Source organism: Hydra vulgaris, chromosome 09 (genome assembly GCF_038396675.1).
Source record: "Hydra vulgaris chromosome 09, alternate assembly HydraT2T_AEP".
NCBI lineage: Eukaryota > Metazoa > Cnidaria > Hydrozoa > Anthoathecata > Hydridae > Hydra > Hydra vulgaris.
In genome coordinates, this window is record NC_088928.1 from 39,890,001 (window position 1) to 39,903,242 (window position 13,242).

Genomic DNA, 13,242 nt, shown 5'->3' on the forward strand with positions numbered 1-13,242 from the left:
CTTGAAATACATTTCTCTAAAGATAGCCATCTAACTGATAGATGCTTTAGAATGCCTTGATATTCTTGATTAAAAAATTCAAAAACTTTCTATTTTTCCTTTTCGTTATATATATATATATTATATATATATATATATATATATATATATATATATATATATATATATATATATTATTAAATCATGTTTTCTGGTAAACCATCTTAGCAAGATGTTATAAATTAAGAAGTTTTTTAGCATAAAGTTTCTTTTAAATATGGAAAATCTTGAAACATGGCTAGCAGAAGAAAACTCAATTATTCAAAAGGAAGACAGTGAAAAGCAAGTATATTTGTATGACTGGCTTTATAGACTCAATGAATATCTTCTTAGTAAAAGTTCTGGAGAGGTAAATTTTATCATTTTATTTTAGAAATTATTAGCTAAATATATTCAAGAGAATTTAAAAGTTTTTTTAAAAAATAATTATATTAATTTTATTGTATTTTTAAGTTTAAACTTGAATAGGTACTTTGTATTTTAAAAAATTATAAAAAATTAAAAATGATCAATGGAATCAATTATCTCTAGCTTAAAAATCTCTTATTTATTTTATAAACTCGCATTCTTTAAAAAAGAAAAATGGGGAGTATTGATTAAGAACTTTTTATCTCCTGCATCTACCAAGCTGGTTATTCTTTTGCCAGATGAAAAAGCAGGGCATTAAATGCTACTATTTTTGAAAGAATGCACCATTCAACAATACTAATTATTTTTTCCATTTAATTAACTTTTGAAAAAAATTTCTATTGTACCCTGTTGCAGTTTTTCAGCAATAATGGCTTCTGCAAAATACTGCTAACTTATTCTTGGGCATTGCTACTAATTATGATTAATAAACATTAAAACATTAAAAATGCATAATTTTATAGGCTTATATATCAATACCAACATATATGCGCCTTAGCATAAATTTATATACTATAAAAATGTAAAAAAAAACTATACTTAGATAAAACAGAGATTAACTATATCATTAAAAAAAGATAACTTTTTGTAGGGCTTATGCTGATGTCTCTGAATTTGAGGCAGGAGCTTTGAGAAAAGTTTTAAATATCTGTTAATGGCCAGAAACCATGGATTCTAACTACTATTTGCTTAATAAATAGTACTATTCGTTAAGCAAATAGTACTATTCATTAGGCAAATTACTATTCGTCAAGCAAGTAGTACTATTCATTAAGAAATTAGTACTATTTGTTAAACAGATAATACTATTTGCTTCCTATTCGTTTCATGAATAGTACTTTTTGTTAAGCGAATAATACTATTTGTTTAATGAATAGTAATATCCGTTTAATAATAACATTTATTTTAAAAGTTTTTCTTTTAATTGTGATATATTTTTTTCAATTAACTTGTCAAAAAAAACAAACTAATTCAGAACCAGCGTAGAAAATTAAAGGAAAATTGTTTGACACAATATTTTTTGCACAAAGTTTTATAAAGTTATAAATGTTGTCCGGGAGGTTGTTTATGTATATTACAAAAAGTAAGGGGCCTTTAACAGATCCTTGAGGAACTCCAATCAGTCAGATCATTCATTTCATGTCCATTTCTAACTCTGTAGATGCCAGGATAGCCGTAATTTGATCCATTCTAAGAGCATTCTTTGTATGCCATAAGCTTTCAATTTATGTATAAGTCTTTTGTGTAGTACCTTGTCAATGGTGTTAAATAAATTGGTATAGGCAACATCGACAGGTTGGTTTCGTTTAGTGGCTTAAGTACAGTGTTGCAAAATTCCAACAGATTTGTTATGCATCCTAATCTTTTCATAACCATGCCAAACTTTAGTTGTTAAACTGTTGGTTAGCAAGTGATCATAGATTGATTTGTGTATTAATCCCTCAAGTATTTTATACAGTATTGATGTTTTTGAGACTGGCCTATAGATTCGAATTACATCCCTTTTTGAATATGTATAAATTATGTATAATTTATTATAAAAAATCCTAAAAAGTGATGCTAAAACATTAATACATGAAGAATAATAGTAACTGTATAAAATAAAAAATAATGGTAATAATAAAAAGTAACAGTAAACAAAAAAAATAAAAATAAAAAGTGAATACAAATATTTGTAATAGTTATAAGCAAGTGATTGAATGTCACTTTATTTTATTTAATTAAATTTTTATTAATAATAAAATAATATAAAAAAACAAACAAAAAAATATCTCTTTTTAAAATAATCTATACTGTTTGTTGTTTTATTTTGTATAATCTGATTTTTACAATTAGTGCTATAAATTTTACATGTGTTTTTACGCAAATTCCCTCCTCCAAATATAATATGAAATTCTTTGTGTTCCAAATAGCGAATAGCACTATTCGTTAAGCGAATAGCACTATTCGTTAAGCGAATAGCACTATTCGTTAAGCGAATAGCACTATTCGTTAAGCGAATAGCACTATTCGTTAAGCGAATAGCACTATTCGTTAAGCGAATAGCACTATTCGTTAAGCGAATAGCACTATTCGTTAAGCGAATAGCACTATTCGTTAAGCGAATAGCACTATTCGTTAAGCGAATAGCACTATTCGTTAAGCGAATAGCACTATTCGTTAAGCGAATAGCACTATTCGTTAAGCGAATAGCACTATTCGTTAAGCGAATAGCACTATTCGTTAAGCGAATAGCACTATTCGTTAAGCGAATAGCACTATTCGTTAAGCGAATAGCACTATTCGTTAAGCGAATAGCACTATTCGTTAAGCGAATAGCACTATTCGTTAAGCGAATAGCACTATTCGTTAAGCGAATAGCACTATTCGTTAAGCGAATAGCACTATTCGTTAAGCGAATAGCACTATTCGTTAAGCGAATAGCACTATTCGTTAAGCGAATAGCACTATTCGTTAAGCGAATAGCACTATTCGTTCAGCGAATAGCACTATTCGTTCAGCGAATAGCACTATTCGTTCAGCGAATAGCACTATTCGTTCAGCGAATAGCACTATTCGTTCAGCGAATAGCACTATTCGTTCAGCGAATAGCACTATTCGTTCAGCGAATAGCACTATTCGTTCAGCGAATAGCACTATTCGTTCAGCGAATAGCACTATTCGTTAAGCGAATAGCACTATTCGTTAAGCGAATAGCACTATTCGTTAAGCGAATAGCACTATTCGTTAAGCGAATAGCACTATTCGTTAAGCGAATAGCACTATTCGTTAAGCGAATAGCACTATTCGTTAAGCGAATAGCACTATTCGTTAAGCGAATAGCACTATTCGTTAAGCGAATAGCACTATTCGTTAAGCGAATAGCACTATTCGTTAAGCGAATAGCACTATTCGTTAAGCGAATAGCACTATTCGTTAAGCGAATAGCACTATTCGTTAAGCAAATAGCACTATTCGTTAAGCGAATAGCACTATTCGTTAAGCGAATAGCACTATTCGTTAAGCGAATAGCACTATTCGTTAAGCGAATAGCACTATTCGTTAAGCGAATAGCACTATTCGTTAAGCGAATAGCACTATTCGTTAAGCGAATAGCACTATTCGTTAAGCGAATAGCACTATTCGTTAAGCGAATAGCACTATTCGTTAAGCGAATAGCACTATTCGTTAAGCGAATAGCACTATTCGTTAAGCGAATAGCACTATTCGTTAAGCGAATAGCACTATTCGTTCAGCGAATAGCACTATTCGTTCAGCGAATAGCACTATTCGTTCAGCGAATAGCACTATTCGTTCAGCGAATAGCACTATTCGTTCAGCGAATAGCACTATTCGTTCAGCGAATAGCACTATTCGTTAAGCGAATAGCACTATTCGTTAAGCGAATAGCACTATTCGTTAAGCGAATAGCACTATTCGTTAAGCGAATAGCACTATTCGTTAAGCGAATAGCACTATTCGTTAAGCGAATAGCACTATTCGTTCAGCGAATAGCACTATTCGTTCAGCGAATAGCACTATTCGTTCAGCGAATAGCACTATTCGTTAAGCGAATAGCACTATTCGTTAAGCGAATAGCACTATTCGTTAAGCGAATAGCACTATTCGTTAAGCGAATAGCACTATTCGTTAAGCGAATAGCACTATTCGTTAAGCGAATAGCACTATTCGTTAAGCGAATAGCACTATTCGTTAAGCGAATAGCACTATTCGTTAAGCGAATAGCACTATTCGTTAAGCGAATAGCACTATTCGTTAAGCGAATAGCACTATTCGTTAAGCGAATAGCACTATTCGTTAAGCGAATAGCACTATTCGTTAAGCGAATAGCACTATTCGTTAAGCGAATAGCACTATTCGTTAAGCGAATAGCACTATTCGTTAAGCGAATAGCACTATTCGTTAAGCGAATAGCACTATTCGTTAAGCGAATAGCACTATTCGTTAAGCGAATAGCACTATTCGTTAAGCGAATAGCACTATTCGTTAAGCGAATAGCACTATTCGTTAAGCGAATAGCACTATTCGTTAAGCGAATAGTGCTATTCGCTTAACGAATAGTGCTATTCGTTTAACGATGATTTCATATGGATTATTTCCATATGAAATCATCCAAAAAAAAACACCCTTCGACACCCTTATGTTTCAGAATTTGTTTATTTTTACCTCACTTGCAGTCCATATTAAAAAAATAATAGCTGCGAAAATTTTAGTTAAAAATACATATGGGTTCCAACATTAATACATGAAGAATAATAGTAACTGTATAAAATAAAAAATAATGGTAATAATAAAAAGTAACAGTAAACAAAAAAAATAAAAATAAAAAGTGAATACAAATATTTGTAATAGTTATAAGCAAGTGATTGAATGTCACTTTATTTTATTTAATTAAATTTTTATTAATAATAAAATAATATAAAAAAACAAACAAAAAAATATCTCTTTTTAAAATAATCTATACTGTTTGTTGTTTTATTTTGTATAATCTGATTTTTACAATTAGTGCTATAAATTTTACATGTGTTTTTACGCAAATTCCCTCCTCCAAATATAATATGAAATTCTTTGTGTTCCAAATAGCGAATAGCACTATTTGTTAAGCAAATAGTGCTATTCGTTAAGCGAATAGCACTATTCGTTAAGCGAATAGCACTATTCGTTAAGCGAATAGCACTATTCGTAAGCAAGTAGCACTAATTAAATGGAAACTGCAGTAACATTCATAATACCCAGGAGCGTAGCGAGGATCGTTCCTGAAAATCAAACAGTAACAAAACTACATATAGGGTAATTCCATATGAAATCATCCAAAAAAAAACACCCTTCGACACCCTTATGTTTCAGAATTTGTTTATTTTTACCTCACTTGCAGTCCATATTAAAAAAATAATAGCTGCGAAAATTTTAGTTAAAAATACATATGGGTTCCAGAGATATCGTCAGTTGAAATAATGCTGACTTGGCATTTTAGTGATTATCTGAAGCAACTACAAAGCAACTTTGACATATAGTATCTTCTTAATGGCTTGGGGAAATTTCCTAAAATTTGGTGCCCTAATAGTTTTTTACTTGAGGAATCCAAAAATAGCACCCTCAAGACTTGATTGTCTCAGGAAATGCCTTGTTTATCCAGTTTTGTTCAAAATTATTGACTTGTAAATTAATGATTTTTGGAGGTAAAATGAAGACTGTGGCCCAAAATTGTGAGTAAAAAGTTTAATTGTATATAATTTTTTTATCTTAAGTCTACTGAAAAAAATTAGATTCATCAATTGCCTCTCTAATACTTAATCGAAATTTACATTTAAAAATTGTGTCTTTTTAGAAAAATTTAAATTTTGTAACAAAAACAATTAAAATGTTTTTTCAAACATTTATTTAAATAAAACATCAAATATTGTTATTTATTGACTAGTTTAGAACGTTTATTGTCATGGGCCAAGGGAGGGCCAGGGGGCTTTTGACCAATTCTGCCTCCCCCCCCCCCTCCTTCATCTCTCTGAATTTTTTTTTCTTTGTACATAAAATGAATTAATAATAGATAACTAGCAGTAAGCAACCTGTAATACGGGTTATTAGTAAATAAATCATTAATAACAATAAAAACACAATAACTTGATATATTATCTAAAAAATTAAATACAGTTTATCTATAAATATAATTTAGAGTTTCACTCCTTATCAGCAATGTCATTGCTTATAGTTAATGAATAAAGACTGCATTAACATCAGTTAAGTTCTTTTTAAAATAATTAAAGTCACAACACAGCAGGTACCAGAAAAGGAAAGTCAAGTAAAACCTGCCAATACCTAAGAAAAGAAATGAAAAAAAGAATTACAATTTTTAATTACAAAAATATTATTTGCAGTTTATTATTAGTAGAATTAGGATAATAATATAACAGAAAATATAAAGAATAAAAAATACAGTGGCGTAACTATAAATTTGGGCCCTCCTGCCAAAAAAGTAAAAGAGCCCTCCCACTTTAAATTTTTTTAAAATATATTTACAAATGAAATATTCAATATTTGCTTTTTATATTGAGTTAATATAACATGATTAAGTATATAATAAATATTTATTTTATAAATTTGAGAAACAATCTAGAATCTTTTCTCAAAATAATTATAAAAAAAATCAAACATTGAAATTATGTTTAAGAGATGCATACTTAATAGCAAAAACTAACTTTACCTCACTTATGCCTATGGCAGAATTTTTATTTTCATAATAGCTATACTATCTTAAGACAGTAATTCTTAGAATGCTATCAAGAATAGAAAAAAAAAAAGAAGAATATTCTAAGAAACTTTGTATTTGTTGAACTACTTTAAATATAAACTTGCCTTCTTATTCGCAAATTCCGCAATTATCTAATTCTAATGTTTGTGCTTTTTCGTTCTCTATCGCCAAAATTGCACAATGTTTGAAACGCTCCCGAGACATGCTATTTCTTAAATATGATTTAATAATCTTTAATTTGCTGAAAGATCTTTTAGCACTTGCAACTGTCACAGGTATTGTCATCAATAGCAATATTGCTGTGTTTACATCTGAAAAGTTGTACTCCATAAAACTGTATTTGATGAGCAGTATGTCAGCTAAATCTTTTAATGTAGTTGCTTCTGCGATGTCATTTTTAATAAAAATGATTGCATTAATTAATTACGTTAACAATATCTATGGTCCTATAAAAAACATTAACTTGAAATCTTTTTTCAGCGCATTTGTTTAAATCACAAATTGGGTTGCCTTTTAACCTTAAATGTTGGTTTTATTTTCCACTTACTACAAATAGTAACAGCCTCTAATTTAAATAAATTGTAATTTGATCTAACATCTTTTAACTTGAATTTCAGAGTATCAAATAATGCTTCGTATAGATCTATGTACTTTTTTTGTAAGTTTTTTGAAGCATAATTTACATTCGTTAATATGTGATATATAGTGACACAAATAAAAACAAATTCAAAGTTTGATAATTTGTCCCATAATTTTAGAGCTTCAGTTTGTTCTAGTCTTTTCGAATATTTAAAAAAAATTTCAGTTAAAGTTTTAAATATATCTAAAAAGCGTAACTTAATAGCTGATAAAGAATTAATTCTTGAAGACCATCTTGTTGGGTTTAATTTTTATAATGTTACTTCCGACTCCCCGCTAAAATTTGATAACAAATCCCATTTTTTAATACTGTTGCCAAAAAAGGAGTAAATTTCTTGTAAAATTATAAAAAAATTGTTTACTTCTCTACAACCAGAAACAGCGTCATTTATAACCAGGTTTAAATTGTGACTCGCACAATAAACATATTGTGCAGATGGCTGAATATTATTTATTTTTTTCTGAACTCCGTTATAAATGCTGTTCATCACATTAGCTCCATCATATCCTTGACCATGGCACTTTTAAAAATCTATTCCTTTATTTTTAAACAATAATCGATAACAATCGATTAGTTAAACCTACTGCCGAATGATCCTTTATTTCATAAAAACCCAAAAATGTTTCCTTAATCTCTATTTGACATGGTTGAGTGTCCTGTTTGCGAATTATGTGAACGTATCGAAAAATTAAACTTAATTTTTTTTTTCTAGATACATCTTGAGTTTTGCCAACTATAATAGAAAAAAAGACAGATTCATTTATTTTCAATAATAATGTTTTTTCTAAATTTTGGCTTAAACATTGAATCACATTTATTTTGGATAGCTGGACTAAGATATTTTGTAGTGCCTTTAGGCTTATTGAGTACTTGTTTCATTGTATCGTCGTACTTTGACAGCAAATAAACATGAGACAAAAAATTGCCGTTGTAAATTTCATCTGCCAACACTTCACTATGACCTCTAAATGCAAGTGAGTTTTTTGTTAACATTAAAGTGATGTTAAATAACCTTTCTAATACCATCTTCCAAAATGAAGCTTTATGACAAATTAATGTCTCATTCCTCAGTTTCCTTTTTTGTTTCCAATAATCGTATACTTGACATGCTTCAATATATTTTAGGCTATTAGCATGACTTTTTTTTTTTACTTAGCCCTTTCCAGTCTTGAACTCCAGAATGCCATTTGTTATTTTTATCATTTGAAAATAACCAACATGGTTCACAAAATGCTGAGTCCAGAATTTTGGAATAACAGAGCCAAAATCGCTGTGTTTGACCAAATTTATATGCATAATGATAATAATTTGTGGAAAAATGTCTACAATTTTGTAAAGGATCTTTTTTAAATGGTCCTTGTGGTTTACATTTTTCAGAGGAAATAATAAATCTTTCTGCACTATCATTAAGAAATTTTCCTTCAAAATATCCCATATCTGTTGTTGATGTATTTAATTTCTAAAATATATTCGGTTCTGGATCTGTTTCTTCAACTTGCATTGCAGTGGTAAGATTGTTAGGATTTGCGAAAATATTTGCATTACTTTTGAAATGAGATTCATTATGATCTTTCGAAATTTCCTTGTGTTATATGTTAATTAAAAACAGATAACATTTCTTCTGGTTGGGTTGCTTGAGAAGTACTAGTAACGACATTGATATTTTTATCTGCAACTTCTTTACTAGGTTTCTGCTCTAATGATGAAAAAAATAAGGATATCTTTTTACTGTTTTTATGTAATCTATCATCAGCCTCCTTTTTTAATTTTCTTTTTCTGGCTCCACTCATGTAAGTTCTTTTTGAGTCCATTCTATTGTAAGAAAAATATATTATCAGAACAATTATATCTCTGTATTAATCCTATAGATATAAATATATATAACTAAATATTTTTGAATAAATAATAGACTTAATTTGTATTTATTCTTTAGTTCGTATTTTGAGTCTGCCGTTTTAATTTTATATTAAGTATGTACACATAATTTGTGTTTCTTTGTTAATTCGTACTATCCTTGTACTATAACAAAACCTGGTTCTGGCAAGTAAGTTTTCTGCTTGAAAAGCAGCATTTCCTACATTTCAACAACGATTAATTTCTTCTTGCCTAGATCTATCACTTTCATTGCACAACAACTATTTTGAAGTCACTTAATAGCATTTACACTAATAACTACTTCGGGCCTAATATTATCCATTTCGATTTCACTTTTATCATTAAACATTCTACCAGTTGTATTACTATTGTTACAACTGAATTATAAATGAACATAAAAGAATCTTACAAATTGTGATCTTGCTAATCAAAGGCTATTGCAACTTAGGATTTATTGAAATACATATCTTTTTATATGTTTATATATAGAAGTCATTTATCAAAAATATAAAACAGTATTTATTTACATAAATTATTTTTAATTTAACAAAGAATCTAGACTACAATGCATAAAACTATTATTTACCTTAATGCACAATCTCGTTTAAAAAATTAAAGCAATGTCAATCAATATAATTTATTCCAAAGTAATTACACAAACATATACATACATACATACATACATATATATATATATATATATATATATATATATATATATATATATATATATATATATATATATATATATATATATATGTATATATATATATATATATATATATATATATATATATATATATTCACTAATCACATACATTTAAAAAGAAGCATAACACTTTATTCAATGAAATATGAAAATTTCCAAAATTCTTTTGATAATTCGGTGTTGTTTTTGTATTTTAGAATGTTAAATGATTTTATATGGTTGGCATATCTAATTTTGAATGGTGTTTCACTTATACCAATGTAGGATTTGTTGACAGGAGTGTTAGTAGGATTATTCGAACTTATATTGGCTTGTTTTAGGTGGAATTTTTCTGTTGTTCATAATTTGTTGATTGTGTGCGTTTAAAAAAGACTTCATATTCGGCATACAGCTATAGCTTATTTTTATCGTTTTTCTGTTAAAAATTTTGTGGAGTCTGTGATTTATTTGGAAGTGTTTGTTGATCAAGGTTAAAAAGCTTTTTCCTATATTAGTGCTAACATTTTTGCTGAAAGAAGAGTTAAACCATATGATGTTGCGTTTACGGTTTTTGGTATGAGATAAATTTAAATTAGGGTGATATGAAAGTTTGCGATTAAAACCATATATATATATATATATATCTATATATATATATATATCTATATAAATATATATATATATATATATATATATATATATATATATATATATATATATATATATATATATATATATATATATATATATATATATATATATATATGTATATGTATATGTATATATATATATATATATATATATATATATATATATATATATATATCTATATTCACTATTCACATACATTTAAAAAGAAGCATAACACTTTAATCAATGAAATATGGAAAAGCATCATAATTTTTTTTCAATTACATCCAGCAGGAATTTATTTATTCTATTCTTTTATATTTTTTCTAAGTAAGAATATTTTTATAGATACAGAGAAAAATAAAATATACTGAAAAATAAGCACATTTATGTATATAAACTTACATGTCAACAACTAACAGTCATTTTTCGTTGTTTAATACATAAAATATATATCTAATATAAAATAAATCAAATATAAAATAAAACAAAATAGTAAACTAACTCAAATAAATAACAGTTATACTGTCTAAAAATTTTTATTATTAACCCTTCTTTTAAAACAAAAAGTTACAATTGAATTTCAATAGCTCTAAAAAATCAGCTCTTTCCAATTAAAAAATAAAACAAAAAAGGCTTAGCTAAGTTGCCTAGTACTTAAGAATCTGAAAACAAATAAGTAAAAAATGAAGAACAAACAATCATTGATTTATTAAAACTTCTATATTTGAACAAATTAAACAAGGAACAACATCAATTCACCTTAAAGGCTAAAAAAAATTTTAATCTCAAATTTGCTTGCAGACCTTGCTTGTAAACTCACATGAGTAAGAAACACATTTAGAAAAGCCTAGAAACTACTTAAAAAGGACATATGCAACGTTGAAGTTTGAACGTTGACTGGGCTAGTTATTAGTAGATGTTTTTAAAAACTTACAATAATTTGTTCTTCTATATTGCATAAATACATCATATGATAAATCTGTAATGAAAAAATGTAACGAATAATTAAATACAAAGAAAAACATTATATATGAATTAAAAATCAATGTTCCTGATAAAAATAAGCTTTTGTGATACCAGAGTAGTTGTTGTTAAATATTGTTTTTTCATGTTAGCTTTTAGAAAACAATTCATGTTGGTACATCAAGACTCTAAAAAATCAAATTAAGATATAAACAAAATGTATACATGGCAAAATGATTTTTCTAAAATGGCTTTTAGTGAACGATTAAAAGCAGTTCCAATTGAGTTCCAATAATGAAACTACCTATTAATCATTTTTAACAACAGACACCAAAATGAAGGTAAAATGTAACATAAGTAACAGCATTACGCAAAATATTATTAAAAGGTATTATTGTTTTTCCAGAATAGTTAATAATGAAGGCTAGACAACACCTAGACCTAAAGCAGTAACACCGTTTGACTGGCAAGGTTGAGAAATCTTGCTCTACACGTTTGCCAAGTCACACCACTTTGAAAACATGGAAACGACATAATATAAACATATATACTAATTATAAAACACAATATATTTATTTAACTTTATATAACATTTATAAACACCTCATAGAACAATTATATACACATTAGATAAAGTACATTTTATACTCTTACAAAAACATATTTATAAAACAATTATATAACACATATTACCACATACACATAATTATCAAAAAAATTTTAATTTTGAACATAATACAAACATATTTGCAAACTATAAACATATATAAGTTATATGTGTTTATATAATATAATATGACTTGAATATTGTATAATGTATATGTTATATATAACTTGAATTGCACAAGCAAAAAAATTAAAAATAATTTGAGAAAATCTAAAAAGGTTCATATATATACATTCATAAATAAAGATATATCTTGTAATAAAATATCAAAATATGATCATATTTAATTTAAATCAAATACTTATTGAATACAGAACAAAAAAATAGATAAAAGAGCTGCAATTCTTAAAACAAAACTGACCTTTACCAAAAATAAAATGTCAGTATTGGCTCGAAATTTTAATTTATTTTTTTAAGTTTTCTAAAAAAGAACAATAAAAAAGGCATTACAGTAAAAAAGGTATGTATCACAGAAATGTCAATAAAATAATAATCAACATAGTAATCAGGGTATGATAGGATTCTATGTATATTTGAATTATATTAATTTAGGACTTCTTAAAACTTTTTTTTCTAAATAAATAAATTTAAAAGTATTGATAAACAATTTTATGGTAAAGTTTTAGTAACTCTTTTAGTGCAAAAAAGTGCACAATAAATAGTTAGGCCTTATCCATACCCCTTATTTCTTTCTAAGAAATAAAATATAAGCTAAATAAAAACAAAACTGCTAAAAAAAACCATAAGTAAAGCTTAAAGAAAAGCTAAAATAAACAAAATATAAACAATTTGAAAAATTAGACAGGGTTATCCTTTCTACTTTTTATATTATAAAAATGTAATATAATATTTTCTAAACTGTTTTCTATACTTACCTCTTTTATAATACAGTTCTAATATTGCTATTATGATTTATCTAATATTTCTAACTAATAAACAATAATTAAATTCCAAAAAGTAAAAAGTTTTAACCTGCTTGGTAGATATTTCTTGAATGACTGCATGTATATTGAGAACACACTTTTTCAAGTTCAGAAGAACCTAGTAACTAATTAAAACTACTTTAAAAACAAAAGTGAGAC

At 27.3% G+C, this 13,242-nt stretch overlaps 1 protein-coding gene across 1 annotated transcript in view; it reads left to right on the forward strand.

Moving 5' to 3' along the window:
* Positions 1-193: 193 nt before the first annotated feature.
* LOC100205884 (HEAT repeat-containing protein 5B) overlaps positions 194-13,242 on the forward strand; it is a 143,078-nt gene continuing 130,029 nt past the window's right edge. Inside the window, exon 1 of the mRNA XM_065805682.1 lies at positions 194-388. Coding sequence (XP_065661754.1) covers positions 257-388 — 132 coding nt within the window. The 5' untranslated portion in view covers positions 194-256. The remainder of the gene's footprint in view (positions 389-13,242) is intronic.